The sequence below is a fragment of the Talaromyces proteolyticus genome, assembly GCF_021365285.1.
Source record: "Talaromyces proteolyticus strain PMI_201 chromosome Unknown BGW36scaffold_6, whole genome shotgun sequence".
Classification (NCBI taxonomy): domain Eukaryota; kingdom Fungi; phylum Ascomycota; class Eurotiomycetes; order Eurotiales; family Trichocomaceae; genus Talaromyces; species Talaromyces proteolyticus.
The window spans coordinates 832,244-857,594 of NW_025764282.1; the positions used below are offsets into that span (position 1 = coordinate 832,244).

Below are 25,351 nucleotides of genomic sequence, written 5' to 3' on the forward strand. Positions count from 1 at the left end.
CATTGCCACGAGACCTGCTTGAAACGTACTAATAGACGCATTTACAGCACCAACGACTTCACATATTAACACATCCCTGCTTGAAGTGAGAAGGAACTGAATGTCTACCTAACCGCTCTATTTATGACGGCCATGAATGGAGTTTAAACATTGCCAATCTCTGTTTAACGCTGCCCTTGTTCGACTGAACCAATTTAATACCACATTCCGTGATCAGGGATGGTCGAACCCCCTACAAACGGGGAGAGTCCCCGAAACTCGCTCCCTCAGCGCCGTGAACGTGCCCCAACGATTACGATCGACACGTCTGCAGTGAGCCCGATCACACCAACGGATCCCAATCTCCAAGCAAACATTCCACCAAGCCAGCCAGCAGCTCCGTTCCTAGCGCGCGAAAGCTCAGATGCAACACGATCAAGCATTTCGCCTACAGATGCCCGGTCTTCAAATTCGTTTGATTTGCTGCGAGAGAGTCGACCTACCTCGCCTCACAATATCTCCTCCCCAACGCACAAAGCGAGCGATAGTAGCCATTCCCATTTTCTAGCCGTCCCTGGTACTAGATCTCGAGGCAACTCCTTGGAATCAGAAAGCAATGGAAGCAACAGTAGCTCCTTTGGTGGGGACACTTACGTTCAGTCAAGCCCTTCTCAAACCGACCCAGCGTCACACGATCTTAGCCGAGGCGAAACCTTGATCCTTAGCGACGACGAAGCTTTACGACCCGATCCAGGAACGGAGCATGAATTCGAGGTGGAAGATAACAAGTTCGCATTTTCCCCGGGTCAATTGAAAAAATTTCTGAATCCCAAAAACCTAGGCGCTCTTCACGCTGTAGGTGGAATGGCGGGTCTCGAAAAAGGAATAAGGACTGATCGGTACTCAGGTCTGAGTATTGATGAGACTTATCTTGAAGGAAATGTGTCTTTCGAGGATGCTGTTAACGTAGGCAATGAATATCAAAACAAAACGCTTGTGGGAACCGACACGGTAGGAACCAAATCGACACAGCGCTCTTCACCCCAAGAGCTATATGTTGACCGGAAACGGGTCTATGGCACGAATGTGTTACCCGAAAAGAAAATCAAGACTATCTGGGAACTAGCATGGATTGCTTACAACGATAAGGTTTTGATTCTGCTTTCTATCGCTGCCGTGATTTCACTCGCTCTCGGTATCTATCAATCTGTTACCGCTACAGATGGGGAAGCAAGAATACAATGGGTAGAAGGCGTGGCTATTATTGTTGCTATCTTAATTGTGGTAGGAGTAGGGGCAGTCAACGACTATCAAAAGGAACGACAATTCGTCAAGCTAAATAAAAAGAAAGAAGATCGAAAAGTCAAAGCTCTACGGTCCGGCAACACAGTGGAAATATCGGTTCATGATGTTCTAGTTGGTGATATTTTGCTCCTGGAACCTGGTGACCTTGTACCCGTAGATGGTATACTGATTGAAGGACACGATGTGAAATGTGATGAATCTTCCACTACGGGCGAATCCGACCTTCTACGAAAACAAGCTGCCGATGAGGTGTACCAAGCTATCAAAAACAACGAAAACCTGAACAAAATGGACCCATTCATTCTGTCAGGATCGAAGGTCACCGAAGGGGTGGGTAAATTCTTGGTCACTGCCGTCGGAGTGAATTCGGTTTATGGAAAGACATTACTCTCTTTACAAGATGAAGGTCAGACGACACCGCTGCAATCGAAATTAAACGTGCTTGCCGAGTATATAGCTAAGCTGGGTCTTGCATCTGGTCTCCTGCTGTTTATCGTTCTTTTTATCAAGTTTTGTGTCGAACTTGGCCATTACGGATCACCAGGAGAAAAGGGACAGGCTTTTCTACAAATCTTCATCGTCGCTGTTACAGTCGTTGTTGTGGCTGTTCCAGAAGGATTGCCTCTAGCCGTTACTCTCGCTTTGGCCTTTGCAACAACGAGGATGCTTAAGGACAACAATTTGGTTAGACTGCTACGAGCTTGTGAGACCATGGGAAATGCGACTACGATCTGCTCGGATAAGACAGGCACTCTGACACAGAATGTGATGAAAATTGTCGTCGGTGCTGTAGGTACCTCAAATCGGTTTGCAGATAGTGACGGCAACAATCAAGACTCAGAAGAAGTCCCTCCTTCCGCATTCTTATCGAAGCTATCGCCTGATGTCAAAGAACTGCTTCTTCAATCTATCGTCTACAACTCGACTGCCTTTGAGACAACAGAGGACGGGAAAACTACCTATATCGGGTCCAAAACCGAGACGGCCTTGTTAACTTTTGCTCAGGAATATATGGCACTTGGAAATCTCAATACAGAGCGTGCGAATGCTAATATAGTTCAAATCGTTCCTTTTGATTCGACTCGCAAATGCATGGCGGTGGTCGTTAAGCTCAAAGAGGGTCACTACCGGATGCTCGTCAAAGGTGCTTCTGAAATTCTCATCTCCAAGTCGACAAACATTGTGGATAGACCAGAGACTGGTCTTAATGCTGTGTCTCTTACTGATCGTAGCCGGTCAACCCTGGACAATCTAGCCAATTCATATGCGTCTCGGTCATTGCGAGCTATCAGCTTGTTGTATCGTGATTTCGACCAATGGCCTCCTCGAGGAGTGCCTACACAAGAAGACGACCGAAGACTAGCTAACTTTGATGCTGTCTTTGAAGGTATGACTTTAATCGGTGTGGTGGGCATTCAAGACCCTCTGCGACCTGGCGTCACTGAATCTGTCTACCAATGCCAACGCGCGGGTGTTTTTGTTCGAATGGTAACTGGTGATAATATTAATACAGCCAAAGCTATAGCCCAAGAGTGTGGGATATTCACTCCTGGTGGAGTTGCTATGGAGGGTCCTAAATTCCGAAAATTGAGCACTAAAAAAATGAACCAGATCATTCCTCGGCTGCAGGTCCTAGCACGGTCCAGCCCTGATGACAAGAAGATACTTGTTTCGGCTCTCAATAAACTGGGTGAGACGACCGCTGTCACTGGAGACGGAAGCAATGATGCTGCAGCTCTCAAAACGGCCGATGTTGGCTTCTCAATGGGTATTTCTGGCACTGAAGTTGCCAAGGAAGCTTCCGACATTATCCTGATGGACGATAACTTTACCTCTATCGTAAAAGCTATCGCTTGGGGACGGACTGTCAATGATGCCGTGAAGAAGTTTCTTCAGTTCCAGATTACTGTCAACATCACGGCTGTTGTCTTGACCTTTGTATCAGCAGTTGCAAGCGGCAACGAATCCTCCGTACTCTCAGCGGTTCAGTTGCTATGGGTCAATCTTATTATGGACACATTCGCCGCTCTTGCACTTGGTAAGTAGCACAATAATTGAATATAAATGAAACCCACTGACCTTGGTCCCAGCTACCGACCCTCCTGCCGAGTCCGTCCTTAACCGCCGTCCCGAGCCAAAGTCTGCGCCGCTTATAACTCTTACCATGTGGAAAATGATCATTGGACAGGCGATCTACCAGCTAGTCATCACATTGATCTTGAACTTTGCTGGAAGGGTCATTTTCTCAGGTACAAGCGTGTTTGAGAACCCAGCAACCGAGGAAGCCGAATTGAAAACCGTTGTTTTCAACACATTCGTGTGGATGCAGATTTTCAACCAGTACAATTGCCGCCGTCTTGACAATTACTTCAACATCTTCGAGGGCATGTTCCGTAACTACTGGTTCCTCGGTATACAGCTTATTATAATCGGTGGACAGATTCTGATCATCTTTGTCGGTGGCCAAGCTTTCTCTATTCAACGTTTGAATGGAGCTCAGTGGGCTGTCTCCCTTGTTCTTGGAGTCATTTCTATCCCGGTGGCTGTTATCATCCGTCTCATTCCAGACGAATTCATTCGCCGGTTGATTCCCACCTTTTGGAGGCGAAAGAAACGGGGTGGTCCTCGCGTTCTAGTGTCTGATGAGGAGAGAAGCTATGAGTGGAATTCTGGTCTGGAAGAGATCCGGGACCAGCTGACCTTCCTTAAGACTGTCCGAGGTGGACGTTTGAAGCATATTAAAAATAAATTGCAACATCCGGAAGATTTCTTCGCTGGGAGGTCTCGGAGCAATTCGCGCTCTCGTGATGAGTCGATCCCGTCAACTCCAAATGGGGAGCCTGATTCCGGTTCCCCTCCACCAGCCACGCCAGACTCGCGATCTCGCAACCGTACTCGATCTCGATCGAACTCTGCCTTTGGTCCAGCTGCGGCGATGGCGGGTGTCATTGCTGGCAGTGTGGCCGGCTGGTCTCCGATTGAGCGCCAAAATGGAGGTGAAGATTCCTGGCATCTGTCGGCCAATGATCCCCATTCAGGACTAGACCACCAACAGGGACTCGAAATTCACCCAGACACCAGCCAAGATGACCCTATCATTATTAACAATTACGATCTGTCCCCGTCAACTCCACCTAGTCAGAATCCAGATCTGGCTCCTGTTTTCGCTCACGCTCCTCCAGATCGCACACCGAGTCGTGGCCGGCGCTCCACTTCACGGCGGTCACGCTCGAACACCATGACTACATTCAATAGTCGTCGATCTACGTCTCAGACGTAATTGCTCTTATATTTGACTTTTATACTTCCTGTTAATACGCTCGCTTATCTTTGTCCGACTCCAACAAATCTGCTTCCGTGACCTTTCTTTCCCTCTGCATCTTTTGTTTCTGGTTTTCATATTATCCAGGCGTCGGGGCGATATCATTGGTGAAGTTAGAATAGAATTGGATGGCTCGGTGCTTTTGGTGTTGAGAAAAGCGCATTTTTTTGTTTTTGACATTATTTTTTCTATGGGAAAGTGAAACATTCTGCATCATCACACGCGGCATACGGAATTTTGTCTGCTTTTCTTGTCAGAGCTGCCTAAAACTATACTTATTATTATTATTATTATTACAGCCGAGGGGCTACATTCGCTTGTACATTTTTATCTATTTCAAAATCTCCATTTCATGCATGTCCTACCTTGTTTAATGTGGTTGCGTTGATGTAGAGAGCGATCGTTAGATATCATTTACGTATAACCGGTTACTCGACGGAGAATGGATTTATTGTTAGTTCGAATATGTATTTAACCACTAGATATAATAATTCCATCATCTCGTCTTCCCTGTTATTGGCTCACAATGCGACCCGGAATATATGCGCTTCTTTGCATGGTTCGTAGCCCCTTACCTTGTTTTTTCGACAAAGAAATCAATCTAACCAATGGATATGGGGTGTGGCAATGACCAATAGAAACATGCATATATAGATGTCATATGGGGAACCGAGACGTTACATAGAATAGGAAAATCCATTGATTCCATTCTGCTCGCCTACAGTGTTAGCTCGTTGACCGAATAACTAAGATTAATGCAGGTATGCGTGTAGTATGGAGGAGCGAGCTGAGGACGAGCGGAACAGAATCAACCGATTCGGAAATTGAAGAGGGGTCAAAACCACGTTGATCACCTGCGAGGCGATTAGTCTGTTTTGGACAGACCTTGGCCTTGTACCCTGGCAGCTCAGAAAGCGCTAATGTTCATCCCACATCGATTTCTCACATGGTGATTTTTGTGTAAAATCTGCGCAGGTTAATGTCGGCTATAATGTAAGGCTCTTAGTGATACAATCGAGATCTTCCAACTTTGTGTAACTTTGACGTGACAGTCGGAGTGGGAGAAATTTCAAAACTGTTTCTTGTAGACCACGTAGAATCGCATTGCAACAAAGCTTTTCTATTCCTCCGGTTTATCCAGTCACACAGCCAGCGTCATACAGCTGAGCCAAAGAAAGCGCCGACACAAGACGTCCTCTCCTGTACTCCGTAGGCTGCTCACATTTCCTTAGCCTACTTCATTGGCGGCATCATCTCCATCCCCCGCTCAGCTCCAATGAAAATGAAACGGCGCGCATTTAAGTGAGAGACGCCGTCTTCTCATAGGCCCGCGACCCCTGCAAGCTGCATGTGCAGCGCGCCGCAAAAAGGTGAAGAGAAATGTAATACCGTACGGTACACTGGTGGTCGATGACTTTGGGTCCGTGTATCCGTACAAAGAACTGTATTCGCCAATTTTTATTCTTTGTGGATGGTGTGCTAATCGTTGGTGGCGAGCAGCCATTGGATCGTACAGCCTAGACAGTACACATGTTTCTTGACGTGGTTCGGGACTTTAAATCCTAGGGGTGCGTGGGACTGGAGTGTCAATGAGTGACGACTGATTATGGATTAAGTTACTCCACTGAGCGTTGCCAAAATCTCGCTAGGCACAACTAGTTGATAGCTGCCTGCGTCCGATTCGCATGTGGCCTGGCGATAGTACAAAGTGTTAGAATCTTCTGAGAACGTGATGACACCTCGAGGGCTCTCCTGCCTTCCTCTTACCCCCATGATCGCCATAAATCGTCAACAGTCCAGCAACAGTCAACTTGAAGTGAGTGACCGGAGCTCTGGCTATTGGATCTCGCCATAACAATCCTGCACTGCGCAGCGATACCTGTGAGCTACTCTCCGTTGCGTCATTGTTCACACACTAGCTGTAGTGTCACTATCCAACATGCTCAACGATACCTGGTCCATTCTGTCCCTAACCTCTTCATCGCGAGCCCTCATATCCCCGGCCGCAATTCAATCCACAATTCATCACGCCACGACCCAGTTCCTCGCTGGCAACCTCCATCAGAGCAAGAACATGGCTTTCTACGCCCTGCCGGTGCTGCTGGCGTACCTGCTGCTCGTGAAGACCTTGAGATTCCGTCGAATCGATAAGCTGCAGACGCAGTACAGTACTACATCACTCGCTTCAATGACGGATCGTGAGGCATGGGGGATCCAGAAAAGCATGATGGAACTTGAGTTCCCATTTACCTTTTACAAAAGCCTCCAGTTCGCTCTATTCCGGGTATGACTTGTCCTCGAAATCCTAACTCGTTAGAGGCTGATACTAATTCGAGAATATAGACATACGGTATTCCAACAATATCAAAAACACTCACCAAAACCCAGCTGTTTGCCAACCCTCTATACTCATTCAAACGCTATGCAGACACCGTGCTACTCATTGGCGAATTCACATCTCACGACCCAACCTCTGAACGGACTCGCATTGCCATTGCACGCACGAATTTCATCCACAGCCCATATCTCCAGTCCGGCGCAATCACACCGGAAGACATGCTATACACCCTGTCTCTATTCGCCACCGAGCCACTCCGTTTCATTGACTTGTATGAATGGCGGAGCACCACCACCCTTGAGCGCTGCGCGATGGGAGTATTCTGGAAGAGCGTCGGCGATGCATTGGGCATTGATTACGCAGGCTACCTGCCTTCTGCCTCCAAGGGATTCCGCGATGGTAACCACTGGTTGCAGGAAGTCACAGCATGGGCACAAGAATACGAAGCAAAGGCAATGGTCCCAGCCCAATCAAATAGAGAAACAGCAGAGCAGACGACAGCCTTATTGACGTACGTTCTTCCTCCGCGGCTCAAGTTAATAGGCGAGTGGTTTGTTTCACACATGATGGACGATCGACTTCGACGCGCAATGATATATGACCCTGCCCCGGATCTTGCAAATGTCGTCTTTTCAGCCTCGTTTTCACTTCGGAAGTTTATTCTTCGGTATTTGACTCTTCCTCGCCCAGAGTTCTTGCGATCGCTATCCTTTAGCGAGAAACCAGATCCGGTGACGGGGACGTATCATTTATTGTCTTGGTCAGCGCAGCCATTTTACGTAAAACCCACGTTGTGGAATCGATGGCTAAGTCCTGCGGCTCTCTTCTTTCGCATCCTGGGATTGCCAGTTCCGGGAGATCAGGGGGATACGTTCTTTCCGAATGGGTATCATTTGGATAACGTTGGTCCGAATACGTTCAGTGGCAAAGGCAAGGATTTTATGGAGAAACAGATCAAGATTTTGGAAGTGGAGAGGAGAGGACAATGTCCTTTTCATTAACGGCCTTTGTGATTAAATAATTACGATTTATTAGCTCTCTTATTACACCTAGTGACTAGGTAGAGGATAATTGAAACTACCGAAACTGTCCATTGTTGACCAAATCAAGTGTTATTTTATTATATTCATTTATTCCGTAAGGAGTATAAGATCGGTGGTCATATGCCGATCAAACAAAAGAATGCTTGCTGATTTGCTGGGACTGCCTATCAGCCAGATTTTGGCACGAACAGAAGGAAGACATGAACCAGAGGGTATTATTGCGAGCATGGCGAATCGTCAGTTATAATCAACATTTACTCTTCTCCCTCGAGAGGAAGTTCCTCCTCACCGCTGTAAGGTCTGGTGTTAGTATGAATAATTCGCTAATCGGACGGAAAGTAGACTTACTATTCCTCCTCGCCTTCAGAAATGGAGGCATCCTGGTACTGCTGGTACTCAGAAACCAAGTCGTTCATGTTGCTCTCAGCCTCAGTGAACTCCATCTCGTCCATACCCTCACCAGTGTACCAATGCAAGAAAGCCTTGCGACGGAACATGGCAGTGAATTGGTCACCGACACGCTTGAACAGCTCCTGGATAGCGGTGGAGTTTCCGACAAAGGTGGCGGACATCTTAAGACCACGAGGGGGAATGGAGCAGAGAGCAGTCTGGACGTTGTTGGGGATCCACTCAACGAAGTAGCTGCTATTCTTGTTCTGGACATTGCGCATCTGGTCCTCGACTTCCTTCATGGAGACCTTACCACGGCTAAAACCTAGTTAGTACGTGTTTGTCTCTATTTCATAGAAGCAACATACAAAAGAGCAGAGCATGTGAGGTAACGACCATTGCGGAAGTCAGAAGCGGCCATCATGTTCTTAGGGTCGTACATCTGCTGGGTCAATTCAGGAACGGTGACGGCACGGAAAGAGTGAGCACCACGGCTGGTCAAAGGAGCGAAGCCGACCATGAAGAAGTGCAGACGAGGGAAAGGAACCATGTTAACGGCCAACTTGCGCAGATCAGAGTTAAGCTGACCAGGGAAACGCAGCGAGGTAGTGACACCAGACATGACGGCGGAGACGAGGTGGTTCAAGTCACCGTACGATGGTTGGGACAACTTCAATGTGCGCATGCAGATGTCGTAAAGAGCCTAGAGCAAGTCAATATCCGGTCATACTAAATAGATATCTTACTATCGGCGCACCTCATTGTCAATGCAGAAAGTCTCATCGGAGTGCTCAACGAGCTGGTGAACGGAAAGAGTAGCGTTGTAAGGCTCAACGACGGTGTCAGAGACCTTGGGAGAAGGAACAACCGAGAAGGTGGCCATCATGCGATCGGGAAATTCCTCACGGATCTTGGAGATCAAAAGGGTACCCATACCGGCACCGGTACCACCACCGAGGGAGTGGGTGATCTGGAAACCCTGGAGGCAGTCACAGGTTTCGGCCTCACGACGGACAACATCGATGACCTGGTCGACGAGCTCGGCACCCTCAGTGTAGTGACCCTTGGCCCAGTTGTTACCAGCGCCAGACTGGCCGAAGACGAAGTTGTCGGGACGGAAAAGCTGACCGAATGGACCGGCGCGCACAGCGTCCATGGTACCGGGCTCCAAGTCGACGAGGACGGCACGAGGAACGTACTTGTTGCCACTAGCCTGGATGATATTAGTTCATGTCTAGTCGGATGGCCTTTTCAACACGCACCTCGTTAAAGTAGACGTTCATACGCTCCAACTGGAGGTCAGAGGAGCCATTGTAACTGAAAACACGTCAGATAAGTTTTCCTGCTATTCACATCCAGTCCTATCACTCACACGCCGGAGCCATCGAGGCCGTGCTCGCCAGAGATGGTTTGCCTACAACAGGTCAGTTCATGTTTTGATTAGGGTTCTGATATCGGACGAACCAGAAAGCAGCACCAATTTGGTTACCCTACGAACAAGACATTCAGCATTTCCAGCCCTACCTATATTCAATTCGAGAGCGGAGGGAACGCGTTACTTACGCACTGGCCGGTCTGGAGGTGAACCTGTTCAAGTCGTGGTGAATTAGCAAAGCCAGCACATACAGAAAAAGAAGTGGGGGGTAACCGTCAGGGGTTACGGGACGCGTCGCAGTAGACGGGACTTACAATCTCACGCATTTTGGATAGGGGGTGGTTGGACGTGGAATGGGAATAGAGAGATAGACAGAGCGAGATGAACTGACGAGAGTCTGGGGGAGGAAGGAGGAGAAGCAAGAGAGAAGTTGGGTTGGGTTGGGGACAGTTGAGCGGTCAGGAAGGAAGCAACAGGCTAGTGTGGTGCATTTGTTGTGCGGGCGTCAACACAGGCGCCGCGCTGCCTCAGGCTGCCTCGCCGACCCGCGATAGGGGCTCCGCCTGACCTGTCTGGGCCTAGCGCGGGCAGGTTGGTCAGGAACCTCCTCTTTTTTCCCCATGGTTCTTATATTATTGTTGTTGTTGTTGATATTCATACACATATGAATGACCTGTTCGACATCACGTCTCCAATTCCCGTCTTCATCGGTCCACACCCACCTGACGAGTTCATGTGCACAACACGAAGAGAAAAAAAGAACAACACGCCATGCCCGCCTGGTACAAGACCAGCTGTTGATCGCGCGGCCCCACCAGCTCTGGCCACCAGCTTGCTGGCTCGCTGACTTAGTCGACGTTAGGCTTTGCAGCTAGTACCAGGTGTTTGCGAGCTGACTGGATGAGAAATTGGCTCAGTCACCTAGTTCTCTGTCACCAGTGTGATGCTGGAAAGCCAATATTTAAGCAATAGGATGCGAGTTAATGCGGTAACTCTCTATACATATATTAATACGTATGAGGTCGTCTTAACCCATATCAAAATACCAACTATCAACTGGCCCAAGTCGTGATTCATTAAGTCAACACCATCGTGTTCTCTACCTAGCAGTATTTTCCACAACGCGCTCGCTTTCCTGTTGGTTCTCGAGCCAAGAGCCAAACCCTTCGAGCCGATCGTCTTCTTCATCGCGTCCTTCGGCCATGTCTTCAAGAGCAGCCCGCCTTTCGTTGGTTTTCTTAAACTTCTCGGATCCGTCGGCAATATACGCCTCGACTTGTGTTCCTCCAAAATACCTCCCTCCCATGACCTAAAGTCATTTAGTAAGGATCTCAGCAGCTCTTAAAGTAGAAACACTCACTTTGACGCATTGTCTGGCTGCGTCAGGATCACTGAAGCGCACGGTGACTACTCCATTGGGCTCTTGATCATAAAGAACAACATTCGTAATCTCGCCCAGTTTCGAACACTCGTCACGGATATCTTCCTTGATATCGAGAATTGCAGCAGGATCCTTCTGTTCCGATTGTCAGTCCCTTCCCTGCGCCGGTGTGAATAGTCCCATACCTCAATTTCTGCCAGTGTAAACATATGCTTTAAAACCACCACCTTGCTCCATCGAGAGCTGGTATCTGGCAGCGTAGATGGGTCGTCATCGTCCCAATCCGCAAGTTTGCTATCGATTGTCAGTACTAACCCATCAAACTTTTAATGGAGACATACTTGTTGAGTTTTTGTGTTCTCTTTATGATCTTTTTTTTGTCCCGGTTGCTGATGCTAGTTGGCACGTCTTGCTGGCTCTTAAACGAAAAGTCTGCGACTTGCACCTTCATCGTGCCTTGGGGTCCGGCCTCTCCCAATCTAAAGTTGGTGTCGTCAAGCATCTGAATTGCCAGATTTACTGATTCTGGCCGGAAGTAGACAACTAGGGCCTCGCCCTTGAATTTTCCACCATCATCCAGATACATTTTGATTCGCGGTCGGCCACTATCGATTTCCTCGGCGATGACGCCGCATTTGCAGAAGACATCGTTGATCTCCTCTAACGTCGCATTGAGAGGTATGGACGTAACATATACCGCTGTGTTTACTCGAGCTTTCTTCTGTTTCTGTCCGTTCTGTCGTGGAATCAAAAATGTTAGATCAAGTATTTAGATGGAGTCTGAACACCAGAATGAAATATCAGCTCACATCATCTCCCAGCGTTTTACGTTTCTTTTTCAGCTGTGAACCCGTAACTGTCTCATCATCATCAACCCCTTCGACTCTGTAGGCTTCTCGCTGTTGTTCAAGGAGCGCATCATCGACCTGATCAGATCGCAATTAGCCTGGCCCCTGTAGAGAATGGGAAGGAAAAACATACGGCTTGCACCCATCGTTTCAGCGCAGTGTCATACTCAAACTCCTGTCCATCTTCAGTTTCTAGGATGAATTTGTTGTCAAGCCTCGAGAATGATATTCGCGGGTCGTTGTCGAACTCTGAGGGGTCTTGAGGAAAGCCACCGGCGGATTCCTCTCCTCTTGTTGACGGCGGCGCATTGTCCGGGTTGCGCAGCGACATGCTGGCGGGGGTAGACTGTGCGAGTGCCGAGTGTAGTAGTTAGTGTAGAGGATGGAGATACAATCGTCGACGACGCATGGAACTGTCAAGTAGTACGACGCATCGTCAAGCTTGGAGGCCGCCGTTACGTTGACTGGCTGGATTGCTGCCTGGTGGGGCCGGTCCTTTCCCCACGAAATGATCAAAATGACATCGAGACGTCTCAACCCAGACAACATTTGAAGGATCAAAGTGATGTTTTTATCAAGTCAATGGATAATTTTAATCCACTATCCATTGCTGTCCGAAACTCATGTATTCAGCGTTCTAATGTGCAGTTGAATCGACATTTTCGTTCCATTGAAGCGCTGATGTACGGTACATGTCGGTCAGAATAACACTCTTTTGCCATTTTGACATGTTACCATCGGTACTATGGATCCCACAACCGAGAATCATAACATATACTCATCTTTAGATCGGCGGTGAGATGTAAAGACACCCAGATCCTCGGCTACGGCTCCAGCTACGACCAACGTGCCTTGTAGCGAGGCATGGGATATTTGGTTCCTTCCAAGATTGGAGGAATTTCTGTGTATATGCCAAACTCTTCAGGAACTCTTCCAGCAGAGATTGCTAAACATCTGCCGAGGATGCGTTTCATTATGCCAAGACATCAATTGATGCTCTCAATTACATCAATGATCAACCCGATATCAAGGCAATTCTTCAACTTAGCCTATCAATATAAAGCAAGTCTTGCATCATGAAGAATACCGACACAATTTTATCATTGCTTCTTATTTGCTAAACTACTAATGTGAGACCACCAGTCTTATTTTATGTATATGGAGCACCGTTTGAGTTTAGATGGCCATCAATGGTATGTCACGATTCTACACCTAAAGGACAATATTGCTTATACTATGAAATGATAAGTATCTTGGCTTCGGCTTCCTAGCCGGAAAAGACATCTTACAAAACCGCGCATTTAATCTCAGCCTGCTCGATTAACGAATGGGATTGGAAAGAGTAGCCGGCAATATCGAATCATTTGGCGGAGATCCAGATCTTGTGACTATTTGGGGCGTGTCGGTGGGCTCGGTATCGGTATCGGTTTTTAATCAAATGGCCCTGTACGGTGGCAATAACACGTACAAGTGGTGACCGTTGTTCGAGGCGCGATTATGGACTCTAACAGTATCATGCCAACGGTGTCGATCGATTTGCGCAAGCCACAGAAAATGTATGATCGGGTGGTCGCTGCAGCCGGACGTTCAAATGCTATGGACTCTCTTACCAGCCTACGAGGGCTTAGCTACACGACTTTGCAGATGCCGTCAATCGGCCCTGAGCTTGCTATCATATAATGGTATCGCAGTCTCATATATACTATTCTCAGATGGAGTCATTCTACCCGATAAGCCTATGCGGCCGTACCAATGATTATCGGGGGCCAAGAGTACGAAGGCAACTTATTCTCCTTATTCCAATCGAACGTGACCACAAGCGACAAGCTAGCCACATACATCTCATCAATCTTCTACCCTACAGCTTCTGTGGAGACAATCCAAACGCCAGTCAAAACATGCAGCTCTTCAGCCTCTGACAGCTCACCTTACCACACGGGATTCTTCAACGAACTAAACCCCGGCTTCAAACTGCTCGCCTCTGTCGTCGGCGACCTTCTCTTCACACTAACCTGGCGTACATTTCTGCAGTCCGCACTAGCCGCTCATCCATGCATGCCGGCATGGTCGTATCTGTCCAGCTATGACTACGGAACCCCGGTCCTGGGCACCCTTGACAGCAGCGACATGATGCAAGTTTTCAACGGAATCCTACCCAACTACGCAGCCAAGAGCATGTAAGGCTACTATTACTCGTTTCGTATAACCTAGATTCGAACAATGGCACAAGTACTGACTATCCAGAATGGCCTGTGTAGAGTCAGAGACGGGACTTGCTGCAGATCTTTGCGGATCGCTCGGCTCTTCTGAAGGATGGTTTAGGCAGGAGAGCTTTGGGTTTCTTGCGAATTATACTGATATTTTGCTTACGTGGTACATGTACTAATACTACAGTACTACTGTGTCAGTTAAGTAGCGTGCTTGTCCTTCAAATGGTCAAAAGATTTGTAGTTATAACCACATCAATTACATATGTACTCTAGACCAGAGACATGAATATACGATATCTTTACCAAATGAATTGATACATATATATTGATTAAGCGACCAGTGACATGACAATTAGCCGCTACACCAAATTCTAGACTAGCCTTAGTACACGTATTTTTCAAATGCTATGTTGAAGACTTTATTTGTACTTTCTATGTGCTTCATCAGGGTATCTATCCACAGGAAGGGAGGGCAATTAAAAGAGAATATATGAGTAACAATGAACGACTAACATACCCAAGTTACACGCAACCAAAACAAAGTTTTTGGTATCGCCAGTAGGGAAAGAAAAGGAGAAAAGATCTAAGCTTTGGTTTCTTGGATTGCACGCTCGGCATCAGAACTGATGGATGCCTTGCCAGATGGAACAACAGAGCCCTCAGACGACCCGATCACGTCACGGGTGATTTCGACATAATCATACTGCGAGATGGTTAGTATCAAGTTTCGAGGCGAGTTGAGATGGAAGAAACTTACAGCGAATTCGCCAATTTCGGCATCGTCAATGCCCATGATTTCGTCTTCCTCGGTGGATCGAAGAGTAAGGCCGGGGATGAAGTTCATGATCAAAAGAATGATGCATGTACCGCCAAATGAGTAGGCGAACCCGGTCACGGAGTCGGCGAGTTGGTAGGCAAGTTGGATGTAATGGTGGTTGAGCCAGCCTCCGGGGATGACGGTGACTCCGTCGAGGTGGGCGATGTAGTCACTGTTTGATAGTTAGTTTTTTGTATGATTTATTGCTTTGGAATGACATACGCAGCAAACAGGCCCGTGAGAAGGTTGCCGGCGAAACCGCCAATGGCATGGACAGCGAAGATGTCGAGAGCATCGTCGACACGTAGGAGATATTTGAGCTTGGTGCCGTAGTTGCAGGCGGCAGCGCCGACAATACCAAAGATAACAGCAGACCAAGCTGGGACAAAGCCAGAGGCGGGGGTGATGGCAACGAGACCAGCAATAACACCGGAGCAGAAACCAACGGTCGACCACTTCTTCTCCAAGCGGTAATCAAGGAGACACCAGGTCACACCACCAACAGAAGCAGCCAAGTTGGTGACGACGGCAGCCATGACAGCACGGAGATTGGCGCTCAGGGCAGAGCCTGCATTGAAACCGAACCATCCGACCCAGAGGAAGACGGTTCCTATCACGACGTGAGTGACGTTGTGTGGGCGGTAGTTCAGTTCGTGGGTTCCATGACCACGGCGTTTGCCGAGCATGAGCGAGTATGCGAGGGCAGCGGCACCAGACGAGATATGCACAGGGGTACCACCAGCAAAGTCGAGACCTCCCAGTTGAAACACCCAGCCAGATGAGTTCCATGTCCAGCAGGCAATTGGGTCGTAGATGACAGTAGACCAGACGAACATGAACACGACACACGGAAGCATGCGGCCACGTTCAGCAACGGCACCGACGGCGAGGGCAACGCTGGAGACACACTGTCAGCATTTATTGGTGACATTAGAGGCGCGTGGTGGAAGACTTACGTGATAGCAGCGAACATGCCCTGGAAGATGGCAAACAATAGGTCGGGAACCTTGGTGCTTCCCACCGAAGGCTGGGCTAGGACATCCTTGAAACCAAAGTTGCTCAGGTCGCCAATGTACTTGCCACCCGAGTGGGAAAAGGCCAGTGAATAACCCCAGAAAAACCATTGAAAGGAAATCACGCCGACGGACATGACCGACAGCCAGATGAGGGAAAGGGCAGACTTGCGGCGAGCAAGACCAGAGTAGAAGAAACTGCATCATGTTAGACGATTGTTATGCTGTGGTTGCGGCGAGCGGCGTCTTACCCAACACCCGGAATCATGAGCAAGACGAGGGCGGACGAGGTGATGACCCATGCAATATCACCAGCCTGTGATCTCTGTTAGTTCATCGGTGGTGGAACCAAGGGAGGCTCGGGCACACACATTGTAGTAGACATTGAGATCCTGGTTCAAGGAATCGCCGCCGGTTGCAATGGTGCCATTGTAAGGGACCAGCGGCACAAAGTCAGAACTGGAGTCTGACATGATGAGGCAGCGTCTGGTTGTGGTTGTCCTGTCCTTAGGAGGTGAAGAGCTGCGGGTACGAGCACTTCTAGTTGCACGGTTCGATGGCGCACTTGACAGGAGGAAGAGCAAGATGGCAGGAGGCAGAAGATATACTAGATATACTTAGACGCCCGGAGCGGGATCGGTGGGCATGGCATGCATCGCGACGGACCAGGCTGACCCGCAGGCGTGCCAAGAGATAACAGAGCAAGCCATGATGAATCGCATTGAGAGGCCAATGGCGTCGCCAGGCTGATAGGCGCCACTCTGGCTAGCAAAGTTGGGGGTGCGGACTAGGTATCGGATATTTGGTTGGCATCGCTAGTCCCAAGTAGTCGCAGGGTCTATCATTCTCGGACAGCTGCTGTTCCGCGATGTTCCTTCTTCCCCTTTTCACCCTTATTCGGTGGGAAGCGCGGCTGCGGTGTGCCACCGCTGTTGCCCAGGGTGCATGTCCACGTTGCGGTGATAGGCGCGATGGTACCTGGCTGGTACATGCGAGACGAGATTAGGAAGAGAGTGGAAGGCGAACCTGCGGCTTATCTCCCTATCTCGGCCAATCAGGCTTCTGATTAGTCCCCTGCTATCTGCATGGAAACCATTATATTTTTCTATTACAGAGTACTTTTACTACCAATACGATTTATAAATAATACCAGCACGGAGTATTCTAGATCTTTTTATGCAATAAGGTAAGCAATTCGATCGTGGAGAACAACACCAGATTCACTCCATGCGACTCGGTCTCGATCTCCATCCACATAGTAATATTAATACATGCACTCTGTTATGCTCCCTTCTGTTATGCTCCTTCTGTTATGCTTTCCGTGCCTGTTGTTATTACTAATTATCCTGCATTCTTCTTCACATCCCGATTATTCCCTTCCATATTAGTAAATTATTCATAAATTCTATTGTATCTGCGGAAAAGTAACTTTTTCCGCCGTGGCCAATCAGCGCCGGGATCGACCAGAGATAAGCCTCGTCTCCATGATTGGCGGGGCGCGTCGCTTTGTCTTGGCGTGTTTTGTTAGTAAACTTAAAATATACATCCTATCTTGTCATTACCTATGTGGTAACTTATGGAGTAATAATAGTAGAGATAACTATCACGGAGAATATGGGGTAATAATCTTATTATTATCTATTTGGATACCTACGTTTGCGGTTCAGAGTACTTCTAACATGAGGCAATCGAATTTGTCACCCAATTTAAATACTATTTCTTTGATATGATGTCACTATGCAAGAACCATAAAAATCATCACGATCACAGTCAAATAGGACTATGTGCAGCCAATGGGGTTTCTTCGGGATTTACTCTCTTTCTTATGCATCTAGTTTCTATATACTTGATCCACTCTCGCTGTTTGAAAATTTACTTTTTATTTGTGCCCACAGCAGTCATGTATGTAGCTACCGATTCCACAGAATCATTACTTGCGGTATAAATAACCGAGAATCCTATACCAATTAGTAGGCGACCGTAGATATTGTGAAACACGCCTATCGAGTAAATAACTCATGCATTAAAATGGTATTTCCTTGGCATGGAGTGTCGTGTGCTCGAACCCCTAATGTGCCAGAATATGTCCGGCAATGAATAAACCCTGAGGGAGCCTTGCTATAAGTGGCTGCGTCCAATTGTAGGCCCGGAGAGACATACCACGGTAGTCATAGACTGTCGTAATATACGACTATATATTACTTTCCTAAAACCGTGCACCCGAAATGTTAACCGTCGTTTTCTTACATGTGCATTTTGGTGTGGTATAGCGAGTCCATATACTGAGAGCATCAATTGATGTAACTGGCCAGAGTTGAAAGTAAGGAAGATATTCAGTCGTGGGTTTAATCAAACGGCCTCTCTGAGGAAATTTTAACTGATTTCTGTGGTAAATATGTGCCAACTGGTACCCACCGCCCAATTCTGCAATACTATAGCAAATCTAATTACGTGGTATTTCTCTATAGACAACGGAACAATTCTCTTCGGCGTCTTCTGTTCGATGAACATATGAACTTAGCCAGAACTCATGTGCTTATACACTCTTTCAACAGTCATCTCTATTCCCTACTCAGTTAAATGTTAATTTTGAACACGGGGGATCGGCATATGACCAGGACTAGCTTGAGACCAGTGGGTCTTGTAATCGATTACATGACCACGAAAGCGATAGCCAGTTGTATTCCTTCGGGTATTTCTGTGCCTGTAAAAGTCGAGATGTGGAGTGGAACCAAATACTCTTGGTATTATCATTATTATCATTATTGACTGAAGTGGAAAGAATAATAAGCATGACTACGCACTGTAGCACGCAGGCACTCGACTTAGGCTAGGATCTCAACCCTTCGGTAGCAAGGCCCAGGGTGGAAGGCGAGGTCTATTATTATTATTATTGGATATAAGCCGCGGCCGCCGATTAGACAAACTACAGCCATCAGCACCTGGACTCGTGCGGCAACGAGTGCATGCACTCCCAGGATTTGCCACTTGTAGACGACCCTTTACAGTGAAAACCCAGCACTCATAATCCATCCTCTGGCAATGAATGCACCTTTCTTCACCAAATAATTGCATACCAAGCTCAGTCTCTATGATTTCTCCCAATGTTACTGATCACCGACAAACTACCTTCATGCTCATGAGCCCAATCAAACCACCATTTACCTTTTGTCGTGGGTTTATAAGGTTCTTTACATTTTTTGCCCGTGGTGGACCATGACCACGGAACGCGGGGTTGATCAGCAATTTGAGACCTATCGAACTCAGCCTGGAGAACACGGAGGCCAGAGGTCGCCGGAGGAGTGAGTATCGGTCTATACTCATGTCAGTATAACCTTTCTGATAGCAGCGAGCTACGTACTCGGCAATAAACGTTGTCGAGGCGACAGGCATGTCGGCAGGAACAGACGTAGGCGTGAGAGAGCGCGGAGAGTGTGGCACAGGTGAGGGTAAAGGCGAACCGCCGTGGGAGGATGCTGGTAGCGGTGAAGTGGCAGGCCAGATATACTACATTTAGTGCTGTTTTTATGCAGTTGAAGCAAACGACTTACTTAGCAGCGGGAGATTGAGAGGAAACAGATTCGACCTTTGGCACATTCTCATCGTCGCTTAAGCTGGTTGGTTCACCGGGGAAGCACACGAACGGCAACGGGATGGAAGATCTAATATACAAAGTATCCAGTATTATTATCCTACTGTCAAATCGAATGACTTACACAGAACCGGAAGATAGAAAAGAGAAAGACGATAAAGAGTCGCTGTCAAGAGATTCAGCCTTTATGGCATCACTCTCATCGATGCTTAAGGAAAGAGGCGAGTCCGCAAGCTGCTGATCCCTGGCGTGACCATCTAGCGCCATTTCTGATGCCTGCACCAATTCGGATGCGGCCCTTTCATCATCTGCCTGGCGTAGATACTCGCTTGCAGACTGAATTCGATGCTCAGCACTAGTATTAGTGACCTCAGGAGTCTGTGAGACTGGCTTGCCGTGGCGCCTCTGTGCTCGATTGGCGCGACTAACCCTAAGCACTTCTCGCCGGGCATTTGCACGTATAGGGTCGCCCGAGCTGTGTAGACCTTGATCCTGCACATTCATTTTTGTACTTGGAGTGGGTGCCGTAGTTGAACATCTAGAAGATGGAGAATGAGAAGCGTTGGGTTTACGACGCTTATTACAGCCTATTGTATTCTCGCGGCATGATAGGCACCTCACAGTTTCAGATTTATTCGCTTCGAGATGAATTGGTCGAAATTGAATGAGTGATCACAGTTTATGCATTCCTTTGTAGAAGCCATTCTGGAAACCCTGCAATGAGGCGTGAATGATAGTTCGATGTCATGATTTCTCGTGGTTGTTTATTCTCTGTATGAAATCGGAGACGGGGTTTGTTGTTTGTTAAGAGGAACTGAACTGCGCTAAGCCTAATCGAATAGATTTCCTTCCATACGCACTATTCCCGAAATAACAGCTAACAGACCAATCAGCGCATGTTGATTTACGGCGAATTATTCTTTTTTTGACTACTTCCATTGCTATTAATATTAATGTTAGGATTAATTTCAATGAACCATGAGGAGAGAATGGTCAGCATGACTACGCAGGTACGAAATTAGGCTGGGCGAATGAATCGCGGCCTGTGATTGGGCGTTGAGACGCGGGCGGGGCCAATCTACCAGTTGGTCATTATCTAGCAAGTTGCAACTGCCAACACCTCAGGGGAAAAGCAGAACACTCATCTTGCGACTAAACATTCCGTGTCAAATTTGCAACGCTGCAGTTCCACAAAGACATCCCTCCTTTTGCCAATTTAGCCCAGCACTTGAGCAATTACCGGCAGCACCGCGCCGGTTGTTACTCATGTATTGCAGCCGGTAACTCTTCCCTTCTCCGCAGCGCATCACAGTCCACACGTGAAACGCATCCAGGAAACACGAGTGAGCAATGGAGACCGCAGATATCATTGTGAACAATGACTCCGACAGCTCCGGCTCGAATGACGAGTACAGCTCGCCTTCGACCTACGTGATCCGAGCCCCCTCGGAGCTGGACGACCTCGACGTTCAACCGACCGCTACCATAGCTTCGTCTCCACCCCTCGGCGGTTCTGTAGGGAATCTCCCAGCTGGGTATGCTGCATCGTGGCCTGTACGTCCAGCAGGGCGACCTCGTGGATCGAGTCTGGTGGTAAACCCGGCATTTGAAAATTTGCCCCTCTCGGATGGAGTGGCTGTGTCCGATCGTGACATGAGGCTGCAGCGCCCGTCAGGTCCAGCAAGGACACCCTCGAACACATATGCCCCTCAGCGGCGCCCGCCACATTTTATTAATCTTCAGAATGACAATCGTCGCTCGTCGTCTGCGAAACGTGGCTCCCGTCGCGACCCGAATGCCCAATACCGAGCCCAAGAGAAAGCTTACGTTCAACGATTACGAGCGAATCCGCAGGGATGGTATCAGCAAATCGGTAATTTCCAGGGTTTGCCTAGCATAGATTCAGACGTGGACGATCCTTCTCCTTCTTCGGAAGTTCCCTTCGAGGACGATCAATATGACCCTGACATTCAACTATTCCTTGCCGATAATGATAGCCAGCCCACATTCGAAGAGCTGAAGAACCCGAAAAACCAAGAGCGTCTAGAATGGCATGCAATGTTGGCCTCCGTGCTAAAGGGTGACGTTGTCAGGCAAGAGAAACAAAGATTGATGGGATCGACCGAGTCACGGCGAACTCTTGCTATGAACAGCGAGATTTGGCTAGGTGTTCGAGCAAAAACATGTGGCCGAAGCGCTCCGCTGCAGAAAAAACTTATCGAGGATGCACGATCTGGCCTCGGTCCACTCATTGAAGATATCATTAATTTCCAGATCAAGGGCGAAAAGGAAATCGGAAAACCTGCTGTTGAACAGGTCGAGGATGTTGTTGCTAAACTCGGCAAATGCGAATATCTTTACCCAACAAGAAAAGAAATGCAGACGGCCAACCCAAGAGCTGCCTCGGAGCAATTCCGGGATAGTTGTGATGCTATTATGGCCTGGCACAATACAACGCTTCTGATCAATACCGAATTAGCCATTCTTCAAAGCTGGGTCGGTAACGCCGAGCTCGATTTCACCAAGCCACGAACAACAGTGTACAACGCTGATCTTTCAGATGACGGTTCATTTTTGGATTGTATTATGAAAGAAGATGGTCTCAAGACCCTGCAAGGTAACCATAATATGATAGACGGGATAGGCAATGTCATCAATAAAGCGAAAAATACACTCATTGAGAACGCAGAAGCATTCTCTAAACGCCACCTGCCTCCATATATCGAGGAGCTTTTAACCCTCATCAACTTTCCCTCAAGATTGATACTAGAAATTATTCGTGTTCGTCTTTCGTATGCTAAGAAAATGAAAGATCCAGCTCAACAATCGCCAATTCTTGTTGATCAGATGATTTCGCAGTTTCAAATCCTTATGAAAGTCGCTGTCGATATTAAGCAGCGTTATCTTGTCATTTCAAAGCCTGAACCTGGCTGGGATCTTCCACCATGTATTGATGAGAACTTCGATAACATCGTGGTGGATGCTATGAAGTACTACTTCCGGTTGCTCAATTGGAAGTTGAATGCCAACAAGAATACGTTCAAGGAAGCTGAAATCTTGGAACAGGAATGGGGATTCTCTAATGAAATCGGCCGTCAACTCCAAGGTGGTGATATCGAGGTTGCTGAACAGTTCAGGTAACTGCTGTGATGACTATATTCTTTACTAGACACTAACTCTATTTATTTAATAGCGCTTTAACTGCCAAGTCTTTGCAGCGACTGATGATTCACTTTGAGCGTGAATTGTCACCTCGTGAAGATGAGGACCCTCTTGATATGGACAAGCGATATAAAAGCACATTGGACTCGACTCGCGTTCGACAACGGAAGCTTTACCGTTTCTCTCGCTTCCTTCGACAGCTTTTTGAAAACGCGACAGAGTACAATTTCAGTGCAGATATTGCTGAGGAATTCTTCGAGGCTTTGTTAATCTCAGATCATTTTTTGATAACTTCAAACGACTCTGTTGGGCAGAAAGGCGTATATTTGATTGCCCACCACTCCTTGTGGAATCAGCATGTTGATATCCAATCTATTCTTGGAACTTCGTTCCGTGAAGAGGATACCCCAAAAGACTCTTCCTTCTTCCCGTATATCCTGGTCATCCGTCCTGAACGTCAAATCTCGTGGGTTGGCAAGGTCATGGAAGTAGAGGGCCTTGAGCAACCTACTGATGTTCGCCTTGGAAAATTACGTCTCGTCGCAGATGGTACCCAACAACGGCTGGTGAACTCGCGGCTCGAGCTGGCGCAACTGACGAATCTGAATCTTGATATTGCTATCGAGCAGCGAGCCAACTTAGGAAGAGTCAACGCTGAACTGAATAAGATCAAGAAAATATCTTTCAAGCTATCTATGACAATTATGAATAGTGTTGCTATCATCAGGCAACAACTCAAACAAATGGAGATCGAGAATACTGAGTTGATCCAAGCTTGCTACGCATTTGCAACGGAGTTTGGCAAACGATCGTCAAGTTATGTCGATGCCAATAGACGAGCTATGAACAGTGCTCGATTGGTCGACCTGTCTCTAGAATGGGTAGCTTTTATTTGTGACGACTGTGATGCCTCCGATAGAAAGACATTCAAGTGGGCAGTCGCAGCACTTGAATTTGCCATGGCCATCACCTCTAGCAATCATCTTCTTTCAATGGATGACACGCAATATTCTCAACTGCGAGTTAAAGTAGCTGGCTGTATGTCAGTTTTGATTTCTCATTTCGATATTATGGGTGCAAGGTCAAGCCTAGCAGCACAGGCTGAGAACAAACGCTTGGATGAATCCCGCACAGGTTCTAGGAGATATGGTGCGGGCAGAATACTCAGTGACGAGGAAGCAACAAAGATTGTTTGCGACCAGCGTCTCTCACACATTGCTACAGTGGAAGAATATCGAGTTGAAGAGCACGCCAAACGGCAGGCCGTTGGCAAAGTTTTGGAAGGCTCGAATGAAGCAGATCGTTCGCTCACCGTCCTATCTTCCTCTGCAACCAACGTTAACCTTCGCTGGCAGCAAGGCCAGTTCATCGGCGGTGGAACATTTGGCTCTGTATACGCCGCGATCAATCTTGATAGCAACTTCCTCATGGCTGTCAAAGAAATCAGGCTACAGGATCCTCAGTTGATCCCAGTGATTGCACAGCAAGTCAGAGATGAAATGGGCGTCCTTGAAGTCCTTGACCACCCTAATATCGTCTCATACTATGGTATTGAAGTTCATCGTGATAAGGTATATATTTTTATGGAATACTGTTCTGGAGGGTCTCTGGCAGGTTTGCTCGAACATGGTCGTATCGAAGATGAAACATTCATCATGGTTTACGCATTACAATTGTTGGAAGGCCTAGCATACCTACACCAAGCGGGTATCATCCACCGTGATATTAAACCCGAAAATATTCTCTTGGATCACAATGGAGTGATAAAATACGTCGACTTTGGAGCTGCTAAGATCATAGCACGTCAAGGTAAGACGGTTGCTAATACTGATGCTTTGACCAACACCCCCGGCGGCTATAAAGACGGTATGGGTGCAAAAGACCCCCAACGAAAGAACCAAAAGACCATGACTGGTACGCCCATGTATATGTCACCTGAAGTTATTCGGGGCGACACGACAACTTTGATCGAGCGCCAAGGTGCAGTGGATATTTGGTCCCTTGGTTGTGTTATCCTTGAAATGGCCACTGGCCGTCGTCCTTGGTCATCGCTTGACAACGAATGGGCAATTATGTACAACATTGCCCAGGGAAATCAACCTCACTTACCCAGTCGGGACCAACTAAGTGACATGGGTATTGATTTCCTTAGCCGTTGCTTTGAGCGTGACCCCATGAAGCGACCTACCGCAGCGGAACTCTTACAGCATGAATGGATTGTGTCCATCAGAAACCAAGTCGTCGTTGAGCCGCAGACCCCCAGCAGCGATGGTGGGAGCCTGACTACAACTAGCTCGACTGTTAGCAGCCGCCACAACTCGAGTACCTTTTCGTAAATCGACGACGGACTCTTGTTCCTTCTTCTCTCCCACCTCTCTCATTTCCCTTCACGCACGATACCCCGAACCAAATCTGTAATCTTCCTCATAGTCCGTCGTTGGTTTTCACCTAGGTGTTGCTTGATACAGTATACACGGTTGTGTCAGGCTTCTTTAGAATGTTTATTCTTCTTCCTTGTGTTTCACGAACACTGCCTTAAAAACCGGTTCCTCCATTGCACATGTGTCATTATTAAC

General features: G+C 47.7%; 9 protein-coding genes across 9 annotated transcripts; 4 read left to right on the top strand and 5 right to left on the bottom strand.

Annotated features, from left to right (window-relative positions):
* Positions 1-219: 219 nt before the first annotated feature.
* BGW36DRAFT_295392 (putative P-type calcium ATPase) lies at positions 220-4,564 on the top strand (the record flags this gene model as incomplete). Its single annotated transcript, XM_046211177.1, has 2 exons — positions 220-3,322; positions 3,375-4,564. The coding sequence occupies 2 exons, from the start codon at positions 220-222 to the stop codon at positions 4,562-4,564; spliced, it is 4,293 nt and encodes a 1,430-aa protein (XP_046072038.1).
* A 2,116-nt stretch (positions 4,565-6,680) lies between these two features.
* Positions 6,681-7,945, top strand: BGW36DRAFT_295709 (uncharacterized protein; the record flags this gene model as incomplete). The annotated part of the gene is made up of 2 exons (XM_046211203.1): positions 6,681-6,890; positions 6,950-7,945. The coding sequence occupies 2 exons, from the start codon at positions 6,681-6,683 to the stop codon at positions 7,943-7,945; spliced, it is 1,206 nt and encodes a 401-aa protein (XP_046072039.1).
* Positions 7,946-8,334: 389 nt separating this feature from the next.
* On the bottom strand, positions 8,335-10,078 carry BGW36DRAFT_359136 (beta-1 and beta-2 tubulin; the record flags this gene model as incomplete). Its single annotated transcript, XM_046214041.1, has 8 exons — positions 8,335-8,695; positions 8,746-9,080; positions 9,135-9,590; positions 9,640-9,694; positions 9,750-9,791; positions 9,842-9,867; positions 9,941-9,964; positions 10,067-10,078. 8 exons carry the CDS (start codon positions 10,076-10,078, stop codon positions 8,335-8,337), a joined length of 1,311 nt encoding a protein of 436 aa, XP_046072040.1.
* Positions 10,079-10,739: 661 nt separating this feature from the next.
* On the bottom strand, positions 10,740-12,402 carry BGW36DRAFT_166069 (nuclear mRNA splicing factor-associated protein). Its single transcript, XM_046209608.1, has 6 exons — positions 12,115-12,402; positions 11,943-12,059; positions 11,475-11,869; positions 11,319-11,427; positions 11,113-11,268; positions 10,740-11,061 (listed from the first exon to the last, which is right to left on the bottom strand). The coding sequence occupies exons 1-6, from the start codon at positions 12,310-12,312 to the stop codon at positions 10,852-10,854; spliced, it is 1,185 nt and encodes a 394-aa protein (XP_046072041.1). The 5' UTR covers positions 12,313-12,402; the 3' UTR covers positions 10,740-10,851.
* Positions 12,403-13,733: 1,331 nt separating this feature from the next.
* BGW36DRAFT_359138 (uncharacterized protein) lies at positions 13,734-14,162 on the top strand (the record flags this gene model as incomplete). The annotated part of the gene is made up of 1 exon (XM_046214042.1): positions 13,734-14,162. The coding sequence occupies one exon, from the start codon at positions 13,734-13,736 to the stop codon at positions 14,160-14,162; it is 429 nt and encodes a 142-aa protein (XP_046072042.1).
* A 612-nt stretch (positions 14,163-14,774) lies between these two features.
* Positions 14,775-16,494, bottom strand: BGW36DRAFT_427309 (putative ammonium transporter; the record flags this gene model as incomplete). Its single annotated transcript, XM_046220396.1, has 6 exons — positions 14,775-14,894; positions 14,949-15,180; positions 15,231-15,905; positions 15,965-16,219; positions 16,273-16,337; positions 16,393-16,494. The coding sequence occupies 6 exons, from the start codon at positions 16,492-16,494 to the stop codon at positions 14,775-14,777; spliced, it is 1,449 nt and encodes a 482-aa protein (XP_046072043.1).
* A 2,252-nt stretch (positions 16,495-18,746) lies between these two features.
* On the bottom strand, positions 18,747-19,405 carry BGW36DRAFT_378488 (uncharacterized protein). Its single transcript, XM_046216114.1, has one exon. The coding sequence runs from the start codon at positions 19,094-19,096 to the stop codon at positions 18,860-18,862; it is 237 nt and encodes a 78-aa protein (XP_046072044.1). The 5' UTR covers positions 19,097-19,405; the 3' UTR covers positions 18,747-18,859.
* On the bottom strand, positions 18,747-20,117 carry BGW36DRAFT_461350 (uncharacterized protein; the record flags this gene model as incomplete). Its single annotated transcript, XM_046222129.1, has 4 exons — positions 18,747-19,335; positions 19,383-19,523; positions 19,573-19,683; positions 19,738-20,117. 4 exons carry the CDS (start codon positions 20,115-20,117, stop codon positions 19,104-19,106), a joined length of 864 nt encoding a protein of 287 aa, XP_046072045.1. The 3' UTR covers positions 18,747-19,103.
* Positions 20,118-20,963: 846 nt separating this feature from the next.
* Positions 20,964-25,111, top strand: BGW36DRAFT_359141 (putative MAP kinase; the record flags this gene model as incomplete). The annotated part of the gene is made up of 2 exons (XM_046214043.1): positions 20,964-22,750; positions 22,807-25,111. The coding sequence occupies 2 exons, from the start codon at positions 20,964-20,966 to the stop codon at positions 25,109-25,111; spliced, it is 4,092 nt and encodes a 1,363-aa protein (XP_046072046.1).
* Positions 25,112-25,351: the final 240 nt, after the last annotated feature.